Source organism: Harmonia axyridis, chromosome X, assembly GCF_914767665.1.
Source record: "Harmonia axyridis chromosome X, icHarAxyr1.1, whole genome shotgun sequence".
In the NCBI taxonomy this organism is placed as follows: domain Eukaryota; kingdom Metazoa; phylum Arthropoda; class Insecta; order Coleoptera; family Coccinellidae; genus Harmonia; species Harmonia axyridis.
In genome coordinates this window covers 11,945,766-11,968,930 of record NC_059508.1, presented here as the reverse complement: position 1 = coordinate 11,968,930, position 23,165 = coordinate 11,945,766, and the positions used below count along the sequence as shown (strand labels likewise).

At 32.5% G+C, this 23,165-nt stretch overlaps 3 protein-coding genes across 19 annotated transcripts in view; 2 read left to right on the top strand and 1 right to left on the bottom strand.

The window, feature by feature from the left end:
* Positions 1-3,278, top strand: part of LOC123685603 (latrophilin Cirl) — a 188,938-nt gene extending 185,660 nt beyond the window's left edge. For 14 of the 15 annotated variants that reach the window (XM_045625312.1, XM_045625318.1, XM_045625315.1 and 11 more), the window contains one exon: positions 1,259-3,278. In XM_045625312.1, the coding sequence (XP_045481268.1) occupies positions 1,259-1,990 (732 nt within the window). In that variant the 3' untranslated portion in view covers positions 1,991-3,278. The remainder of the gene's footprint in view (positions 1-1,258) is intronic. The other variant, XR_006748332.1, reaches the window with a different exon arrangement.
* Positions 3,279-3,571: 293 nt separating this feature from the next.
* Positions 3,572-19,871, bottom strand: LOC123685600 (trehalase-like). 2 transcript variants are annotated; one of them, XR_006748331.1, is made up of 6 exons: positions 11,757-12,292; positions 9,835-10,748; positions 8,730-9,283; positions 8,426-8,669; positions 7,267-8,364; positions 3,572-4,732 (listed from the first exon to the last, which is right to left on the bottom strand). XR_006748331.1 is itself a non-coding variant. In XM_045625302.1 (6 exons), the coding sequence occupies exons 2-6, from the start codon at positions 11,843-11,845 to the stop codon at positions 4,627-4,629; spliced, it is 1,902 nt and encodes a 633-aa protein (XP_045481258.1). In that variant the 5' UTR covers positions 11,846-11,959; positions 19,533-19,871; the 3' UTR covers positions 3,572-4,626. The 2 variants fall into 2 exon arrangements, 1 of the variants encoding a protein (XP_045481258.1); XM_045625302.1 differs by lacking the exon at positions 7,267-8,364 and adding an exon at positions 19,533-19,871 and having other exon boundaries at positions 8,431-8,669; positions 11,757-11,959.
* Positions 19,872-20,149: 278 nt separating this feature from the next.
* LOC123685601 (GTP-binding protein 2) lies at positions 20,150-23,046 on the top strand. 2 transcript variants are annotated; one of them, XM_045625303.1, is made up of 7 exons: positions 20,150-20,308; positions 20,601-20,722; positions 20,777-20,964; positions 21,040-21,298; positions 21,353-21,516; positions 21,611-21,775; positions 21,841-23,046. In XM_045625303.1, the coding sequence occupies exons 3-7, from the start codon at positions 20,785-20,787 to the stop codon at positions 22,744-22,746; spliced, it is 1,674 nt and encodes a 557-aa protein (XP_045481259.1). In that variant the 5' UTR covers positions 20,150-20,308; positions 20,601-20,722; positions 20,777-20,784; the 3' UTR covers positions 22,747-23,046. The 2 variants fall into 2 exon arrangements, with proteins under 2 accessions (XP_045481259.1, XP_045481260.1); XM_045625304.1 differs by lacking the exon at positions 20,777-20,964.
* Positions 23,047-23,165: the final 119 nt, after the last annotated feature.

The following is a 23,165-nucleotide window of genomic DNA, read 5'->3' as shown; positions in this document are numbered from 1 at the left end:
GAAGTAGATTGCAATGATAGTAATAACACAAATCTTTATCTCTATTATATTTAATATAACAATTTCTAAGTCTCACGTTGATTTTGTAATATACATTCTTTTCTCTTCTTTTACATTTATAATGATATTTTCTTAGCCTCAATTGCTTTTCCACTATAATTATAACCGTACAACAACAAAATGTTCAGTTGTGGTCCCCCAAGTAAGCATAAATCTATATCTCTATATACTATGCCTATTTCTTGACCTAATAGTTCTTTTTTTTTCATTCTATATATCGCATGATGAGCTTAGTTTTTACTAATGACCAGTTCATATTTTATCCCTTTCGAAGCCATCTATCGGATAAATATCGAACATATGCAGCTATAAAATATATTAATATTTCTATTATTAATTCACAACTTTTATCAAAATAATAAATGATTCAAACCTCTTCGACCAACATGAATACCCATATATACTTTCACAATTATCATCTAGGCTAAATATCACTGAAAATTTTCTTCTGCTACTATTCAGCGGTCCCACATTTCCAAAATAATGCATACTACTATTTATTAGCCATATGGTGGGTTTCATAAAACTTTTATCGTGGTGATTTTCTCGATCGAATCCATATAATTTCAGTTCATTGTTGACACTTCCATAGATTTCAAACTACATACAATCAACGAGTTGATCGGTCAATCAAATTTTTATGAAACCCTTTGTTAATCTTATAGCATGTTTGATTTTCTCTCGAGTGATATAAGTAATTATTTTTGAACTGAATATTTTTTCCTACGAACTCTTTTCAAAGCTGAGATTAACCAAAAACTGATGAAGTACCTAAGTATCAATCTGATTCAAATATTAAATATAAAAATAATATAAAATTTTTCAATGATCAGTAGATGAGACAAATATAAATTATTAACTTCCTCTAAAAGGTGAAATTATGTTAAATATTCGATCTTGAAGATGTTAGTATACAACTAACTTGCGTTGCAGCTTAATTTTTCCCCTCATCTCTTCCATTAATGCTCTTTTGGGTGACTGGAACGTACCTGCATACGTTTTCAACATTTGGCATTATCTCGGATTTTTTTATTCAATACAAATTATTTAGTGGAGATATAACATTGACTGCAATCAGAGGTCATCGTTCTGCCTGAAGATGACAATGATTGAGCTAGTCTTCATCAGTTTTTAGTCTGCTTGTTGAGTGTTGGTAATTCTACGTAAATCGAAATACTAACAAAATTTCCCATTGCAGAACATTTCTTTTAAATCGTACAGCCGGGATTCGGGACATGGTGGATCAGAACAAGAAGATTCTCCAAGGTCTCAAGGTGTACTAAATGATACTCGACTTAACAATGCCAAAGATGTCCATCGTCAAGCATTCTTATCCGCCGAAGGTCAACAAATGAGCAGCAATATGAGCACAACATCCAGCTATGCAGACTACGCTCATCGACTTGAAACTTTGCAGCATCCCAAACACATTTCTCTGGCACAGACTTTGCAGGTCCACGGACAAAGAAGAAAGAACGGCAATTTCTGCAAGCCGATCAATTGGAATCACCACACTTACACAGAAATTTACGATGGTCGAATGCCTAGATGTTTGGCACCAGAAGATGATCCGGTCTATGAAGAGATAGAAAGGAATGAAATCCAAGTATCTGATATGAGTGACGAAGATGGTAAACGTCAAAGTGATATGAGTAGACAATCGTCAAGATCATATGGTGATCATCGACCTCTTATACCATGTAGTCCTGGAATTGACAGAAATATCATTGAGGCCACTCCGAAACATAAAGAGCTCAATCGCTACACTCCTGAAATGGAGTCATACCGGATGAGACCACCAAATTATTACCGAGGAGATACCGCTAGATCTTTGGCTGCTGTGCTTGATGGAGAAACTGTAGTGTGCCATTTAGAACCACCTGACATGTACCCTAGGACTGTGGGCTTACCCCCTTATAGTGAGAGTTAAAAACTGCCATTTGCAAGTAAATATCTGTGATTAACGCATGATCAAACTATTTATCGGTCATAGTATAGTGAGCCCAGCTTGGAAGGATTGAATAAAGTGATAATTTTATAATGAACTATTTTATTAAAGGTATTTAATGTGAATACGAATGTCTCTTAGATGTGGGTTATTCGAGTCAAATGTATATCTCAACTTGTTTTGAATTTGTTTATTTAATTTCTCGATGTTTTATTGCCAATAGCGGAAAAATCCTAAATTGTACAAAGTTTGTTTGCTCATAATTAATTAGTGTATATAAACATAATTATGCTTACCAAATATGGCAAACTGATTACTTAGTATGTTAGAAATACACCTGCTCCAGACGAATCAGATAGATTCAACTGCTACGTCCCATAAAATATGTCCAAATGTTCTGTTAACTAATTGTGCAATTCCCGTTTATGTAAAGAAATGTATTCATTGGTCCCCTACAGAATAGTAACATATGTACGCTTCAGAAATGGTAAACTTAGACAGCACCAACCATGTAAATAAAGAAAGAACAATTTCCAAATGTGTACATGTTAACATCTATCTTATTCCTCCTAAGAAGAAATATCACGTGTTGAATAATAGTTTCATCAAGAGGATAATGTAACACCTCAGTATCTGTAATTTTATGTACATTTATAACTACATCTTGGAAAAAATCAATAAAAAAAAATGTGAAATGTTTCCCCATCTGTTAAAAATGTAGAATATTTGTTCATTGGTGCCCTGTATGTTGTTACATATATTTCCTAAACTTATTTAACGTTTCCCGTTGGATTCCCTCTGTGATCTTTCCTGAGAAAGTAAATAAATCAATGTGAACTATTACAATATTCGATTCATTTCAATGTGTTGTTGTTTATGTAATATGAATTGCAAAATTATCTGATGTCTGAACATTGCACATTGAACAATAAAGACTCGATTTTTGTTCAGTGTAAGTTTTCAAGTTTGTGATGTAGAGTATGACAAGGCAGGTATGATGATTGTACAGATTGGTTTTATTCGGAATAAAATGATATAAATTGACTAGCTGTGAAGCATTGTGTATATAGGACTTGAAATTGATCAGTATGAAGTGAAACTTGACTCACTCACTTGGTTTATACAGTGTACTAATGATTAAAGTAAATACTTCTAATTGTTATCTGAAAACAGTGAATGGCATAGATCATTTTGTAATGATATTACTTACATATATGTAATTTGTAATTATATTTATTTTTGAAATAAAAATATTACTGTCACTCTCAAATTACTTGATTTTTTTCATCTCTACGGGGCTTTATAACCGTAGTTTAGTGGATGTTTCACTCATAAATACGGGCCACGATTTTCAAAATTTTCAGCTCAAACTAAATTATTAAATCTAATAATGAGTGCTCTCTCCAAATTTTCTTATGGCAGCTTCACTGTTTTCCAGGCTAGAGAAGGCTAATATAATTAAACTATTCAACATATTTAATTTGATGAACTTCCAAGCCATTCAGCCAGAAGTTAACAATGATAATAAAAAATAATTTCCTTGAAGAAAAATCAAACGCATCGATGATGAAAGCATCGTTTAATTTTTTAATCTACATCAAACCCCGTAAAATATACATTCAGTTGGTCATTTCCAAGGCTAAAACTTTCAAAAATATCAAGCTTCCTGCACATACCTGTGAGATCAATCTGCTTAAATTTTTATATAAAAATAAAGGTCAATTCAAGAAAAACCTTATTTCAAAACAATAAAATTAAGTAAGGTAATTGTATGGGAGTTCGGCAAGATATTTCGGATGAAACTCTATAGTATGCTACTAAAAATTTATTTCACTATCAGTTTTAGTCGTCAAGACAGAACTGAATATTTTCAAAATTATATATCACTTTCAATAATTTGAAACGTACACTTCTTCGAAATATCTTTGACAAAATATTCTGACAGCCATCGAAAAAATATTTTTCCTTATTAAATTCCAATCAGAATTTCTTTCCTGATGTCATTATATTATTATAAAATTATTTATCTATTCCTATTCTAATAATACTAATTCTTCTCATTAAATGAAAATATGACATGATAGACATAGTTGAAAAGAAATTTTTATAGTCTTAGTTCAACTAATTTTTTTCAATTAATATTACAGCTATCTAAGTATCATAACATAGAAATTAAAAGAATGTTTCTCACATATTTTTTGATTCTTGTTCATTTTTACATAATGGTATACTTTTTTGGCTAAAAATGTTTTAATTTCTGAAGGGATTACTTAAACCCCTCAAAATGTAATCATGAATTAACTCAAAACAAAAATGATTCCTTTGAGTTTTTAAATAAATTCTATATATTTACTCAACTAAATTTAGACTTTCTTATAGATGACGTTACTTCTTTCACCCATTTTAATAATAAATCCTATTCTTTGAGGCTCTAAAAATAATATGCAATAGGCTCAAACCGTATGGGTATTTTATATGCACATTAAATAATTTGAGTATCACAGTCATCATGTATGAAATTATAATGAAAAATCTGTCCTTGTAGTGAGGTTAAGAAGGAAATCATTGAAGATATTCTTATTACTTCATTGCCGTAAAATTGAGTTGTTAAAGAGGTTCTACCGTCTTTCCTTCATACTCCTTAGCTCTGTATATCTCACTTTGGGACGTGGAATCTGCTTGCTGCTACGTAGTTGGCTCATTCGTTTCCTGTAGATCATTATTCTGAAAAAAAAATTGATCCTTATCATGTAAGAAAATATTTCAACGCTTGCTCAAATATTTGACAACATGCCAGACATGTGATTGTTCAATCTTTTCGGCTATAAATAAATTAAAAATACAGCCAGCCTCGATTATTTTTAAAACATTCAATGGTTCATTCAAACGTCGATTTTTTTTTTAATTTAAATTGATCGTGGGGAATTTTGTTTTGAAATTCCCATTTCATCTATTGTAATTTCTGCCAGAAGAAGATTCTGAATAACAAGTTGATTTGGTGGTAAACCAATCGAATATCTACAGAATAATATACAATTACAACAGTTAGTGTCTACTTTTAGAGCATCCTATCGTATTTGGCTTTCGTTAAAAATCAATATGTCGGTAATTGAGAACACCCTCATGATTGGAAAATTCCAAAATAAGGGGAAACGATGAGATGAGAGGAAATTTTCTAATGCAGACCTATATCTGTTAGCTTTCATTTCCTGATTGAGTATTTCTGATAGCTAATCGATAATAAAACAGCTCTTTCCATTCTTGAGAGTATAGAGTAACACTAGTAGATATTTTTTTACAAAATCTGCATATAACTACCAATTAATTTTTATTGACATGTAGTGACTCTTAAATAGAGCAAGAGATGGCGTTGTGGGCTACGCATCTCTCTGAATGGTACCGCCTGGGGCATGAACCCAACAGCCACCATACTCCGCTATGGAGATGGAGGGTGATCATGGCAGGGATCACTTTATTTTATACTGACGACTCAATCACCGATCTCGGGATAAATCACCGCAATCTTCAAAACAGCAATTGAGAACGCCTTGTCAAAGATTAAACCACTGTTACTACCCTTCTTTGACAATAAAGCTGTCGGGTTTTCTTTTACAATGCTACTTAAGCAACTATGTACAGACAGATTTATACAAATGAAAGGAAGGAGGATCAGGAAATGAGAAACTACTGAAGCAAAGCATTTAATTCTGAGATTTCAAAACATTGATTTCAAGCAGGAACTGATGATTGATGGCACTTCAAGCCTCCATCAAATGATTTATAATTACCTACCTAAATACATGCCCAAAGGCTAAAAGATGTTGTTTGTTGCCATAGAATATGAGAATTTAATCAATAATTATTATTAACGCTTATATGTAAAAAAAACTAAGGTGGGCCTAAGCTTAATCCACCTGACTAGGAGATATTGAAAACGCTGAAATATTACCTCAAAATGGATTGGCACTTGAAGTTTATGTAATACTTGGCTTGAAATTTTAATGTGATAGTCGTGCCGATTATTCTATTCATTAATTCAAAAATTATATACAGCTCAAAACAATCCTCATGTCAAGGTCAATCTATTTAGACTGTTGCTGAACTCGAAACGTTCGTTCTCGAAAATTGCATTTGTACAAAATGTGCATTTATATAACCGTCTAGTTGAAAGACTTGATAAAATAACTCTCGTCAGAGTAAAAAGACAAAAATGCACACGAATATTATGCAAATTTTGTTTGATAAGGCTACCTTTCCTTTCCTACATATTTCAATGATTTATGAGATTGTTTTGTCTAGCAAGTTCAACGATCCTTCTATTTGTGCAAACTATGCTCAATATTGCATTCAAATGTAGTTCAATTAATTCTTTATAATTTTTTATTATCAAATCAAATTATACTTTGTTCAAACGAAGAATTAATGAAGCAGAACGGAAATATCCTTCAGAACATTGAAATATTAGGCACGACTTGAAAGCATGCAGATATCGACATTCCTAATCCTTTTTGTTATGTTCACCTTTTGGGAATTTAAATACCGATAAACTATTCTAATCTATGCATGCGAATTCTTTGCTGATAATTGGTGTTTCAGCGAACAATTTCAAAGTTTTTCCGTTAGGAATAATCATTTCAAATTTGTATACTCAACGAATAAAATTCGAAACGTAAAAAAACAATAGATTTTTCACCGTTCTCTGATGTGGCCTTGAATAGTTATACGGGAATGAATTGACATGATAATGGCATATTTATGGGAAGGAGAAAATAAAGATTAGAAACCCGATTCATTTCTAAGGTTTGCTTTTTTACCTACTTCACTAGGAGATATTAAATTATATATAATTAAATTGATATTCATCCTGCTGGTTCTTTGTTAGAGAAGATGAATCGATGAAAATTAGGGTATCAAAGTCAAGAAAACGACCAATTTTGGGATTTCTTTTATGGCATGAAGAAATAATGACATACCCAGGTAGAATATGTTTCAAACTCTTTAGAAAGTGTTGTGGTGTTGTGAAAGTCACTCAGCATCATATTTGCTACGAACAAATTTAGCGTGTGAATACTGAATTGAATTGCCTTGAAAATGTTGTTCATTGTCTCTCATTTACTACAAGGATCTCATTATTATTATTATTCGTTTTCGAACCGAGAGAATAAAATGGATGTGAAGCCTAATACTCCTCATTTTGAATCTAGAAAAGTGATTTTTGAGGAATTCATTTACAAGCATATTTTCGATGATCAACTTACCATAATCTTCAATGAAAAATTCTTGATATCAAGGTCCTGTAGTGTTTTGCGCAATTAAACAAAAGTCAACCAGAAATTTGCCTCAGTTCAAGTTAATTGACATCAAAGTTTTAATCCTCAACACACACACTCACAGTTGTAACTGGTTTTATGAATACTTGTATTGTACTATTGTATTATTTATTATCACATACATATAATTTGCAAAATATTCAAAAATCGTGTAAGTTTCTGGAGATTCTCAATTATAAAAGAGGATCTAATAAATGTATAAATAAATAACGAAAGTTTCACACTTCTATCACAGGAAAATGGAATGTCTGAATGTTTTTCAAACGGAATTGAATAGATGATTTGTTTATGGTGTAGGAATGTAATATGAAACTATGCCAATTTTTTGCTGATATCTGATATCATCTTAATACATAATATATGACCTGCAAAATTAAGTACAGCGTCCATCACTAATGTGAGGAGTATGCAATTTCTATTCAGCATTTTTATAGCTTACGTAGCATTTATAGTTACGTAATTAAATTTACAATTATATTCAGAAGCTTTCAGGAATTATTCGATTAATGGGGATTACAATTGATCATCTCCAGAAGCCCACAGATAAACCATAAGAAACATTCAATAATTCAAGTCTTGTCGATTAACAATAAGGCAACAACCACTTCGTGCAGGAATAAAATTAGTAACTAACTAAGTCTAAATAAAAAATATATACAAAAACACAGAGAATGAAAAATGGAAAACTATTACGAAAAATCTAGAACCATACCTTAATAACAGATCGATGGCTCTGAATTCCTCATAATCCAAGCTAAAAGTTAGAGTAATCAACAACCGCATGCTCATAAAGACCACTTAATTCGCTAAAATACTTATGGATAATATCACTTTACCAAAATTCGGTTGTATATTGACCGAATTTTTGTAGACATTACTCAAATTTCCTAGGTTACCGAGATTTTTCATCTTTGCAAGGCATTATGGTGAAGTCAACTAAAAACATCAAAGTCTGGTATGATGTGAAATATTATATATCACGATTTGCAGTTGTGAGTAGAATAAAAAAACTGAATAACTGGCAGTCTGAAACAAAAAAGAAAAACATTGAAACCTAAATTCAACTAACATCGAGTTCTCTACCTACCTCACCCTATAAAACCTGCAGCTAATGAAACTAAAACAGCTAATAGAACCGTATTCACAGAGCTGGAAGACGACATTACAGCACCCTGATTGGTTGTTGGTTTATCGACATTAGGATCTTCCATAAATATAGAGTCGCTGTATTTATCTAAAAGGTCCATCATTACACCATTTGTCCACCCAAAACCTTCTTGAACAGCATATTCACCCCCACCTCCTGAAGATCCTATAATGGTAGCATCGTACTGAAACGAAAGAGGAAAATTGTTTAAAGCCTATTTAGTTTAAAAATATATGTTACTAACCTTTTCCAGCATTGCTGAAGTGGCTTTGTAAGCTTTAAAATTTGATCTAACCCACTTTTGAGCAATTTCAAAGGCTAATCTTTGAGCAGTTTTATCACCCGTGTTGTTCAAAGCCATGACCATCATATGTTGTAATGGAGGCCAAGCATTGGGGTAATCCCACTGCTCCCCAGTGTGCGCCATTGTAGTCGGAATACCCCCTGGATTATTCATTATATGCTTGTTGTGCAAATATTTTATAACTAATCTTGTGATCTTCTCAGTTTCTGTTGTATTGTAGCATCCTGTCCATAAAGGTGCTATGTTTGAAGGGTAAAAGTAGTCTCTTTTTACATTATTGAACATGTCATAGTCCAACCAGGAACCAATTTCTTCATGCCATAACACGGCTGTTACAGCTTCCATCCATTCTTTACTTATGTGATAGTAATACTCAGCTTTGTCACTATCACCCAAAATTTTATTGTAATCACCTAGTAGTTTTGCGTTCCAATACATGATAGCATTTAGATCTACCGGAATTATTGATCTTGTCATTATGTTAGTGAGATTACCTAAAGCAGAAAAAAAAATAGATTCAGTATAAAAATTCTTCTCCGGAAAAAAGAGAGGTGGAATTATATCTAGTCGACTCAGTATCAACACTTTTTCTTTGATGAAGAAAAATGCATCTATAGAAAGAGTTTCGAGAGAAGGAGGAAAACGAAAGAAAAAACTTGCAGGAAAGGATCACTCCAAAAAGTTCCCTTCAATACTGCAAGGTCCAAAAAGTCTCTGGATCTCAGTGAGAACCTACTACACCTCTTCACTGGCTTCCTCACAGGAAACTGGCGTCTCAGGAAGCATTTAATGAAAATAAATTTGTATAGAAACTGAGAGGAAGAAGAAACTACCTGACTATTATGAAAAAAATACTTAGGACTAGAAACTTGTGGGAGGGAAGATAAAACTTGCTTGAAGCCATCCCAGATGTTGGAGTTCATGAGAACTCCTTTGAAGAACTGGAAGACGATTTGTAGATGGTGGTTACAGAACGTGTTTTCAATTTTGTAGTTTAATGATTGTTCATATAATTTCAACTGAAACGAAAAATTCTTAAACTTACCAGCATTTGTTCCATTTGAAATGAACCATCTGCTTGAAAAATCCCACCCAGATTCAGCAGCAGCTTTCAATTCAGAATAAAATGATTCTTTTTCTGCTTCGTTCAAATAGGTAGCACTCATAACGTCCTCTGAGTAAGATTCTGGTCTAGGTCCATGAGATCTATCTCCATAATGGGCTAACGTATAATTTCTTCCTCCCAAATTTACTTGGACCGAATGGTTTGTTAACCAATAGTTGAACTCTTTCTCCATTATCCTGATATTGTCTTTCAGAAATTGTTTATCATTTGTGGAGTCGTAATAAAGTTTAATCATTGGTATCAATAACGGTGGTTGAGAACGTTCTAAATAATAAACTCTTCCTCCATTAGGAATAAGACCGTAGTTATCAACCATATACAAAAAATTTTCTAACATTCCTTTAGTAGTTGCAACCATTTCAGACAGCAGAAGTCCCAAGATAATCCAATAAGAATCCCAGTAATAGAATTCCCTGAATCTACCCCCAGGAACTATTACAGGATTTGGAACCCAAATGATACTGTATAAATCCTTGTGTTCCTTTACTTCTTCCTTCATTTTTCTTCCTAATTTTTTCCAGATCTTGTTCAACTCCAAAGCGAATCCTTGCAACTGAGGATCCTTGATTTTTTCCGTGAATTTCGGTTTACTTATCCAGTCCTTGGGATCCCAAGTCTGGAACTCACCTCCAGCAGACTCGAATGTCCTGAGCACAAACTCCTCTATTTGAGTCTTACTTGGCTTGTTGTGATTTTCCACCATGAATTCATCGAATTTTACTAAGGTTTCATTGGGAGGATATTTCAGTTTCATGTCAACAAAAGTTTTGGAATCTTCGTGAATTTTCGCCATTTGCACAGTATGTAAAAGAGGTCCATGGCAATAAATTTCGCTGAAAAAAAATTGTTCAGTGTTGAATGGAGTAGAGCCAATATCCGGTCTATTTTGTTTGACGCAAAACGTTTCGCTGTTGAGAGATATTTTTGTTTCTCTAAGTCACGAGATTTTCGAAAATTACCGTAAAATGAATGTAAAACAAATTTTTCTACGTCATTACCAAAATCTAAATATCAACCGCTATTTTCGTTTGAAAAAGGTTTCATGACCTTGATATTTAATGAATTCTTTCCTTCAATCTTATGTAATACAGTTTTTAATTTGTTTATCCTTTCAAATCTACTCTCGATTCACTGCGTTGTGTATTTGAATGTGAATTGATCTCTTCCTAGTAATTATTGTGTTTAGGTTGTCAATTACAAAAATTGAAAAATTCTTATTAATTTTAACATATGGAAATTTAATGAGAACTAATTATTATTTACCTACTTCCATCTTGAGTCGGAAAATCAGAATCCTTCCATTAACCATTGTTGAATATTTTTCGATTTATAATTTTTCCTAGCAAATTTCAATTAAAATTCAATTGAATTCCGAAATTTACTTACGTATTATCAAACTAATTGAGGAATAAAAGACTGGCAATTGTAAAAAATAATATTTCCAATAATAAGCAAATTTTAACACAAGCATTTAATGTTGGTAAATAATCCACGTGCCAATGTGATTTTAAAATATTCATATATTCTGAAAAACACTGCGAATACCTACTCCATATAATTCAAAATAGTTCAACACTTTCGAAAATGATTCGACTAAATATCAAAATATCCGAGGTATAACTTGAACTTGGTTGGTTTGAATTCAAGGTGAAGGTGAATTGAATAACTGCTGGTTTTTATTATTCTTTCGATTAACCATAATATGCCTATCTGAAAATTTTATTCGATTTTGGATTATATTTGTGAGATTTTATAAAGGTAATGAATTTAGTAGAATCGCGATAAAATTAACAATTTTTTGCGCAAATTTTTCGAAATATTGTAAAATTTATTTCACTTACCTGGGGCAAGGGGGTACCAAAACATCAGAACCGGAGGAAAACTGAGTGATTATAAGAATCGTTAAAATATTCCACCATACCATTTCCATATTCAAAATCAATCTCAAAATACGAAGTTCTAAATGAAGTGCAAATTTTCTGGTAGAGAAAAACGCGCTTTTTTTCCAAAAAATTTTCAAACACTTATACAGCTTCTAGATTCCCTACGACAAATTAAATGTTTGATTTAAAAATGAAGCATTAAAAACATTCTATTTTCAGACGGTCAGAGAACGTAACAAATTTTCACAACCGAACGTTTCACGTTCAATAACGCTTTAGTCTGCAATACCGCGACTGTCTCACTTAAAAGTGTGTGTCGGAAACAGATGATCAAAGCTATTTTGTGACGAAGCCGTGACGTCAAACCGCGCCTCCCTTCTTCTATTGGTCAAAAGTCGCACACCTCCCAACTTGAGCCAGGTACACCTGACTTAATGTACATACTGAGAATTCGTACTTATTTCGCAATTTTCTACATAATTTCATCACCTGTCCCAGACTAAAAAAAACTGTTCGGCTGACCTCGAAGGGATCAAAAATTAATCCCAAATTGGCCACATTCAAAAAGAGCTTCCACAAAACTGTAGTAATTATCAGGCAAGTCGGTTTCGCGATGTTACCTCTAGTTACACACATGGCAAAAATGTATGGAGAGGTATTCTCTACATATATCGTTATTCTGATGTAATAGTAGGATTTATTTTTTACATAATTGTGTGAAAATTAAAGAAATGGAAGTACCTCTAGAAACAAATTAGAGACTAAATTATAGATCTCAAAATTTATGGAACGAAAGTAAACGTAGCAGAAAAAGAGCTTCTCTAGGCATACTTTAAATTGAGTTCTGGAATTGTTGCTGTGGTATTATTCTGCCAGACTTCTTATAGAGTCGCCAAGATTCCATATCTACTATAAAATTGGTTTTTACTATGAGTAACTCTTTTTTGTGGCATATATCATGCAAGCTCAATCGGATTAAAATCAGTTGACTAAGCTGGTCATGGCAAAGTCTCGATTCTTTGGTCATCTAGGAGCATTATCAAGCATGAAGAGAAAATCTTCCTCAATCGCAACAAACATGTGGAAAAACAGCAAATTGAAGATTATTTTGCAAGTAAGCCTTCCAACAGACAAGATCTCTTCCTGCATGAAATGATACCATAACAGTTCCACCACTGTACCTGTGAACTTCTTGTACATGATGCAACCTTACAACATTTCCCTTGATTCTCCAAACAACAACTCTTCCAAAATCTGGATTGAGTCCAGCCGTTTTGGAGACCTCGAGAGGCGAAAAGGAGCATAGGAAGACCAAGAAAAAGATGGATAGATGACATAGTCGATGTAGCCGGCAAACAAAGGATGAGAACAGCAAAAGACAGAGAAACATGGAAAAAACTGGAAGAGGCCTGTGTCCGACACTGGATGAAAGAGGGCTGAAGAAGAAGGAGAAGAAGCGTGTTATTCAGCCCTCTCTAACCTAGCTGCACGATTTCCTAATGTTAAAAGTTTAGGTCTCCAAGACCTTCTAGACTCTAGAGTACCGTAGCATACATGAGATAAACGATATCCTTAGATTTTTGCCAGCGGTGTATGTAACTTATTGTGAGGTCAAAAAGTATTTTGAATTCTTGCATGTGGTAGAAAACGACGGTAAATCAGAGAAGCGTTTGGGATTGCTTCATTATTCTCAAAACTCAGAAACGCTGAGGAGAGCTGAGTAGTTGAACTGTGACAGATCTTGAGAATGCCATATGTTATAAACCCCTCTTGAGGGTTGAAGTAACAACAGTCTTATCTATGAAATCTTCATTTGACATTAACTAGAGACATATTAGACATATATAGAGAATTTTTTTTATATTTCGTTGAAGAATCTGAGGTATAAAAATATGTACCGATATATGGGGTGACAAGAACAAAACTTAAAAAAAAAAGAGATGAATTCTTAAATTTAATTTTCGTAATATACTCTAAACTGTCTTATATCTCACCAAAACTCTGATTCATATTCAGTATACATATTTCTCAAATTCGTAAACCTTACTTCAGTTTAGGCCTCAAGTTAACCATTAGAAGTATTTTCAATGAATTGATTTCGCAGTATTTATGTAAAAATTTCAGAAGAGCAAGATATTTTCAATTCGCCACCATTGTTAAGTTCAAAGTCCCATTAAATTTTCCCTAAGCGCTGAACCTAAAGAAATATTGTCATTCCGTGAGTTCATGACGTTGAATACCGCAATAAATCTTTGTAAATTGATTTCCAAGCTGAAGGATAATACTCCTTCCATGCGGTGAGTTTTTTTTTCTAATTTACAGCGCTTTTCTTATCAGATGTTTGTATCAGCGAATCGAGCTCAACGATATCTTTTGTCAACTGCAATTTTACGATCTATAATTCAAACGATAGTAATAACATGACTTGCTTACTGTCGGTAAAGTCAATTTGCACAGTGGATTTTTTATTTTTGTTATTCTACGAAATGGTCTAATCAGATTTGATGGAACTTTGGATTGATAATCCTTCAAATTGAACTTCGTACATTTCCTTACATCACCTTCTACAAATATAAGGAATTCCCATCTTCGATGATAAGTACTAAAAATAATCTTCAGATAAAATATGGGAAAATATTATAAAGAGCATAGGGAAAGGACCAAATTAGAAATAATGAACTTTTCTGTTAATTAGAAGCGTTTTTTTGAAATATTTCACTCAAGGATGTTCATGAATAAGATCTCATTTCAAAGCTAGAAAAATTGTCACAGACAATACTACGGAAATATGGAAATAGTTTTAGGTCAACAAAACAAACTCATTCACTCCAATCAGATAAGCAAACTCATTTTTGTCGTCCATTATTAGGAAGGCATGTGCATAGTCATGCAATCTAAGTGTTGATATACTAGACTTCTATCAAAACCTACGAGGAACTAATGTCACAAATTGCCTCTTTTGTTAGCTTGAATAGTTTTGGCTTTTTCGGCATTCACATGATAATTCCTATTCATTTTTTCTTTAACGAAATAATGGATTACAGAAATGAAGCGTATCACAATACCTATTACGCTGGAATTTCAAACTTTTTGATTGGTATAGATAAATAAGCAATACATTTTTCAAACAATGATACACGATAGTTTTGAAATGCTAATACACGGAAGGTATTCTTCAAAGAAATCACCTCACGTAATTTGCCATAAACAACAAAAAAATTCCAAATATATATCACTAGATATTCACAGGATATACAGGGTGTAACATGACAGACTGGCCATAGCCAAGTGGAGAATGCAGGTCATTCAGGCCTTTCAGAAAAGTAACTTGTTTTGTATCCTAAGACTGTTAGTTTCGGAGATACAGGGTGATTCATGCAAATTGGCCTGAATTTCTGATCTCCATGACTTGAGAATCAGCAATCCGATTTTGTTCAAATTTTGTGGATTTATTTACTTCATGCAGCCCTTCAAAACGATTAATGTAATTTCAATATTTTCAGGGCAGTACTCAGGTTATTGAGTTTTTCCTTTAAACTTCGAAATCTATATTTTTTACAAGTTATAGATAAATATTGTTATTGCCACAAAAAATACATAATTCTATTTTTATTTTGAATGGCACACTTTTCGAAAGAGTAGCAAACGAAAGAATTCATGTGGTATATAACTTCTTTGAAATAAAGTCCTGTTTTTATTCCATTTGTGATAATATTTGATGTAATCTGATAATTTTTCGGATTTTATAGTTTTCTGTTCAACTCTCTTTCATTGTAAGCGCTCAGCACCTACTGATTGTTGTAACAGGGTGCTTGAAATATCAATTAGAAGATGAAACTGTGAATGTTTTTGAAACTAGATATTAAATTTAAAAATGACTTAACCCATCTTAGAAAATGTAAAAAGCCGTGAATATGTTCGCTTCATAGCAAAAATAAGTTTTGCTTTTTGAGAAAATTTATACCTATTCATTTAAATTCATAACATAATATCGAAGGTGAAGTATCAAAAGAAATTTTGGAGATGAAGTCCTTTAATTTATTCATATTTCTCATTCAAGATATTATTTATTGTCCTTCTTGTTATTCTGGGGATTGTGTCTCATATTGAAATATAATTTTACGAACTGCAAAGGAAAGATATTTTATACCACTCAACATAGCTGTCAAAATCAAATAATTTAATTTCAAATTCGAACCATGGCTCAGAAAATAGGAGGCCAATAAATAATATCTTGATGCTAGGAAATATCCAGAATTTCTTTTGATACTTCTCATTCAATACTGTGTTATGAAATGAAATAAATAGCTATAAATTTTCTCAAGAAATCAATTGTCAAACATACTTCTAATTAATTTTTCAAGCAGCCTGTTACAACAATCAGTATGTGCTGAGGGCTTACAATGAAAGAGAGTTGAACAGAAAACTATAAAATCCGAAAAATTATAAGATTACATCAAATATTATCACAAAAGGAATAAAAACAGGGCCGTATTTCAAAAAAGTTACATAACACATGAATTCTTTCGTTCGCTACTCCTTTGAAAAAAGTATACCATTCAGAGTAAAAATTGAATTCATTAGACTGAATTATGTATTTTTTCATGCCAATAACGATATTTCTCCAAAACTTGTAAAAAATATAGATTTAGATGTCTAAAGGAAAAAACTCAATAATCTGAGTACTGCCCTGAAAATTTTGAAATTACATTAATCATTTCAGAGGGCTGCATGAAGTTAATAAACCCTCAAAATTTGAACCAAATCGGACTGCTGATTCTCAAGTTATGGAGATCAGAAATTTAGGTCAATTTGCATGAATGTATCTCCGAAACAAACAGTCTTAGGATACAAAATAAGCCCCTTTTATGAAAGACCTGGATGACCTGCATTCACCACTAGTCTATAGCTAGTCACTGATGTTACACCCTGTATAAAAAGGTAGATTAAAAAAATAATTAGTCGAATATGCACTATTCTATGTTCATTGTCTAGCTTCATTTAAATTATCAGTTGGAATTTTCCAGAGCGTTTTCCTGAAACTACAGGGTGTACCTTGCTCGAGGACCTAAAAGACGTTTCAGAAGAACTGCGATTATCATATTATTCGATATTCTCTACTAGGTTGAATATTTTTGCGATCTAAGTGCTTCTGCTTATACAGGAAATGAATATAATGTTTCATAAAATATTTTTGTTTCTTCTCTGTTATGATTAAGTATTCAATTCCGAATGACTTTTTGTTTCCAATGTTGCATTAATCTAAATGGTTTTCAAAGTATCTATAAATAAATCCCCAAAAACATTTTATTATATACTAGATACTGTCATTCCTAACTTTTTTGGGAGAATTTACTATAGGAATACTTCATTTCAACAAGTGAAGGCCCATCTCAATGAAATGATGTTCTGTACCTAATAATAATTGTCTACCTCCAAAATAAATGATTCGATGATTGAAAATACTTAGATATGTACAGTTCATCATACATAATAACATGAAAACAACTACCAATTGAATAATCTTTCTGTAAAAATCCTTGGATTGAGTATAATTCTCGATTCTTCTAAAGTTATAAACTCTTGAATAATTTCGCATATACACTATATCAGTATAACATATCTGACGATGCTAAGTATGATGCATTCAATAATTTCATCAGAAAATCAAAGCATAGCTGATAAGAAAAAAGTGTTCAAATACTGAAACATATTTTGAAGATTGTCTGTTTTGTTTTTCACAGATAAATTAATCTCAGATTGATGTTACATTAAGACTGTATTTCATTGAAATTGCATTTAACTGGTGAAAGTTGTATCGAATGAATAGATGATTATAGAATTTTGAATTATACTAGAAAAATTTTCAATTTTGTATGTGCAGAATTTCCCAGAATTATTTTCGAGGTAACTTGAACAGGAAACGTTCTTGTTACTTTGACATTGCCGTTTTACGGTGGTGAATTCAAATGAATTTTCCTTGAAGTTCCTTATACAAGTAGATGTTATCGAAGGTAAAATTTTTACCATGACTTGCACTTCAACTTCGAATAATTTCAGATGTGTGACCCATTGATAGTGATGAGACAAAATTTCCTACGTGCTGATTCACACGTCTGCCCTTCATGAATGAAAGCAAAGCATCCATAAGGAGCCCAAACATTATCTACATATACATATGTGAAAGGTGTGAAAGACTGCAAGAGGCTTCATTGAGTTGAACGGTCTTGTAATAATTTGTGATAAGGATAGTGAAATTTGCGGTGCATATGAGTTATGTTTCAATTGTAAAAAATACAAGAATGATAGCAATTCTTCGAAGAGTGAATAAATGGGTGGAAAATCCAAATTGTTTTCATCATTATGAATAAACAGTCATAATATAAGATAATACAGAATGTATGGTGGCAAATTATAAGATTGGGATTCCTAGGGTCAATTTTGATTTAGAAACAAAATTTTCCCAATTTCCGAGAATGGTTATTTATTATTAGATTTATATTATACAAGGTTACCCATATAAAACAGTTTCAAACTTACTTATTAGGTATATGAAAATTTATTGTCCAATATCTGACATTATTTAAATTATATTTTTTCGAATCTTCTTCATCAACAGTTTGCTGAGGACAATTGGCTTGAGAATAAAAACATAATTTACTCCCATAAGACTGAAATATCCCTTAATTGAAGGTCAAGAGGTCATTGGAATATTTATCAATGAAATATTCTGTGATCATTTTTACAACTTCTTCCGTCCTTGACTACTATGGAATGTGACCTTGCAAGGTTGATGTCAAAGTTAGCAATTCATGAATGAAATCATAACCTAGGAATCAACAGATGACCGATGGTCATATAATGAATGTGAGCATAGAAATATATGCATATCGGATATGCACGAATGGTGTTTCCGTTTTGTGTCAATTTTAGTTGTCAAAACTCAGAAAAGAGGGAATTTTCAATTTGATTGTTTGAACGAATGTATAATTTTCAATGAAGGTCAGTATAAAACAAGTTTGCATCTCATGAAAATAATTTGATGAATCTTCAGAACTGCTCTTATGGTTTTTTATCTCATTTTTTATCTATTTTGGATAATATATTATATAAAGTTGTGGAAGATATTATTCATGTTTTATCTAACCGTTTTAGTCATTACATGATTATCATTGATTATGATTTCGGACCTTGATATAATGTCGCCAAATCTGCTAGAAATTTTTTTCAGTGGATTTTCTTGAATATTTATCTTTCAAAAATGATTAGTCACTCTGGTAATGAATATAAAAAATGAATAAATATGACTTCTTATATAATATAAACTCTATTATCCGCAGATTATTAGCCAGATATAGAAGCCAAACATTATTTTTTAAATAGGTACCCATTTTTTATATAATAAATACTGATTACTTCAGAAACGATTTGAGATAAATATTATGTGATTTCTAGATAGAGGAACAAACAGTTTATAAAATTTAAAGGTGCGATGTGGCCCATTTTTTTTCGAATCAGAAAATGGAAATAAAATTCCCCTTAGTTCCTCAACATCAAGATGATTGAGAATTCAAATAGCATGCTTGCTATAACCTAGACATAAATATGCACACGAATATCCATACCCATAAAATGTAATTACAAAAACCTATTTCAGGTGCAAATTGCAAATGTGATAAGATTTGTGGAAAGCGCAAAATGAAATAATTGAGGAGGGACAAAAAAGCATCCTACCTGATAAAATGAATAGGCCACAACTAGGATCTTTGAGTGTATAATTTCACTCTTAATTCGAAAAAGTTCAGTTCAGACACCTTCAAGGCACGAAAACTAAAAATAGTGATATGAAGGATTGTCAGTTTTCCAAAACAATCAAGGTAGATGTTTAATGAGACACGAAATCACGTTCAATATTTTATATGAATCTTATTAGTGGAATATTTTCAATTCGGATTTTTTAAAATCGCACTTGCATCATAGAGATTCCGTTTATTGTCTAAATATTCCTCAAAATTATATTCAGTGGAATCATCCACTAGGTAGAATACATTCTACCTTGCCAAAAAATTATTTAATGTTAACCTCATTTGAAAAGCTAGCTGTCATAATCAGCTGCTTCACGAGCGATTGCCTTTAGCACAACTGGCTCCATCTACAACAAAATTAGAACATTGAAGGTTTAATCAATCAGTTAAATATATTTCTCTACCTTCATGAGACTTAGAGCTATGAAGTCAAATTGATTGTTTTTGATCTCTAAATTATGAAAAAAGGAAATGAAAAGAAAATGATATGTTGAAATCACCATAGACCATAGACTTCGATTACATTTACCTTACGTCTATGGTCTCTGGATTTAATCAATAAAATCCCGGATTTTCATGAGTAGTAGGGGAAATTCACAGGAGCTCAATCAAAAATAAAACATTCCAGGAAAACAACAAGAGAAATGTCAAAATGGTTCGATAAGGATATATTTGTTTGTTACTCTGAAAATTTTCGAGAAAGAAGTGAGTACATACATTCTAATCTAATTATTAGTTATTATTGTAACATATTGCAAGAATTGCGAAATTACTAAAAATTAGTTGCCCTTGTTATGTCCATATTGCTATTTACAGATTTCCATAAGGGTGTTTGAAGGATATAAATTCAGTGAATGGTATTTTCAATATTTTTATGTTGGAAAGTTGATATATTCTGATTAGAATTATCAATTTCATGAATCACCACAAAACTGAGTGTTTCATAACATTGCATTTATATTACATTTATTTATTCCGATTTTTTTTATTTTTACAGTGTTTCCTGTGTCTCAATTTTCGTGTCGAAGTACAATGTATCGAATAGTTTAATGTAGCTGTGTTGGAATATTTTAAAAGTTGTTCATAAGAAATTTATCGACTGACACCTATAAAGTATTTGTAAGTAATTATTACTATCAGTTTGAGTTTTGTATGAGCTCGAAGTTCTTGTAGATTTTAAAATGGAGTCGTTTTTGAGTTTATTTGATTCTGGTGTGTCTGATTCTAAAACTGAAGAATTCAGCTTAGACAATGTTAGTAATCAGGAAGCTTTACCTCCTGAACCACAACTAGGAAATGTAGAATATAAATTAAAGATAGTTAATCCCTCAAAGCAAAGATTTGAGCATTTGGTCACCCAGGTAATGAACCTTTATATAGTATCCTATAAAAATATTGATCAGACGGATTATTCTAATGGCAACCATCTGTTCTAGATGAAATGGCGCCTTCGTGAAGGAAATGGGGAGGCAATTTACGAGATTGGTGTTGAAGATAGTGGGAACCTGACTGGTCTTTGCAACAATGATATGAGTGCAAGTTTGCATTCTTTACAGCGTATGGCTAAGAAGTTGGGGGCTACCACCACAATTTTAAGAAAACGCAAACTCGATAATAATAGAACTGTTGCAGAAGTACTTGTGAGAAAAATTCCAGATGATCAAGACAACATTGAGATAAGGATAGCAGTTTTGGGTATTATAAACTAACTTTCTTACTTCTTCACATTTGCAACTGTTTTGTTTGTAGGAAATGCAGATGCTGGTAAATCCACCTTACTGGGTGTCTTGACTCAAGGAAGCTTGGACAATGGCCAAGGAAGGGCTAGATTGAACATGTTTCGTCATTTGCATGAAATTCAAAGTGGGAGGACTTCGTCCATTTCTCATGAAATATTGGGTTTCAATTCTAAGGTAACATTTTGTTCTGCAATTAAGATGTTCATGCGCCAGTAAAATCATAGATCAGCAGTTAAGTAGAATTTATCATCAATACATTTTCTTGTAGGGTCAGCCAGTTCATTACAGTTACAGTGATCTGATAACAGCAGAAAAGATTTGTGAAGCATCAACAAAATTAATCACATTCATAGATTTAGCAGGTCATAAGAAGTATTTTAGGACAACCATTCAAGGTTTATCAGGTTATTCTCCTCATCATGCTATGCTTGTGGTATGTATTTCAATTACTTACAGATAACTTTGTAAATTATCTGTATTATTTAATTTTCTTTACAGATATCTAGTACAGCAGGTGCTACTGGTATGGCCCAAGAACACCTTGCATTAGCAGTTGCTTTAAATGTACCTTTCTTCATAGTTGTAACAAAAACCGACCTTGTATCTCCAGTGAATACTGTCAAAAGTTTGAAATCCTTCTTAGAACAAATCGGTATCAGAAGAGTCCCTCTGGTAGTAGAAACATTAGATGACGTAATAACTGCTGGAACTAACCAGCTTCTGGCGAATGTCGTACCAATATTTTGCGTATCTTCAGTCAATGGTGACGGTCTAGAACTTCTGCTTAAATTTCTACATGTTCTGCCACCTGGAATAAGCTCCAAAGAAAGAGATAGGTTGGAACAAGAGCCTGCAGAGTTTCAAATCGACGAAAACTTTCGAGCTGGTAACATCGGCCAGGTTTTGGGGGGTTTGTTGACTAAGGGTGTGATTTCGGAAGGTACTAAATTGCAAATTGGACCAATGAAAGATGGTTCCTTCCGCAGGGTTTGCGTCAAATCTATACATAGAAATAGAGTGCCATGCAGGGCAGTAAGAGCTGGCCAGAGCGCAGCTATTTGTCTGGATACTCACATACCGAATCTAAGGAACGGTATGGTTCTAGTCGGTAACAATGTGACGGCTTCTGGATGTGATTTCTTCCAAGCCACAATTTCTGTGATCTACCATGCTACAGCGATTCGTAAAGGGTTTGAAACTACAGTGCACATTGGAAATATTAGACAAACAGCTGTTTTAGTTGGGATATACAACTCGGAATCTCTTCAAACTAATGATACTGCATCTGTTCTCTTCAGGTTCAAAGGGCATTCTGAATATGTGACCAAAGGTCAACGACTGCTGTTCAGGGAAGAAACTGCCAAAGGTATCGGTGAAATTACCCAGGTATTCCCCAAGGAATAGTAATTATCTACTTTCAGTATTTAAATGTCTGTTAAACAAAGTATTGTGGTGTGATTGGTGCTAATATTAATCTTTGACCAATCAAAATTGTCTTACCAATTAAGTCTTTGTGACAATGTTATGTATTTTATTCAAAAAATTTACTTATTTCAACAATTCGCATATTTGTGAAAATATACGTGACATATTAGATCGGGCATCAAAATTGTAATGTATGTACAAAATAGTGAAACTTTAAGATGACATAGTTTTTTATTAGATGTACTTTTATTTTTGTGGAAATATAATTGTTTTTTGTCATGTTTGTTTACTTACTACTTTTTTCTTACATTTTGTCTCATTTCCAATAAACAAAAAACCATAATATAATATCAAATATCATTAGTGCTTAATTGAAGTATTCAACTAATTTCTTCAGG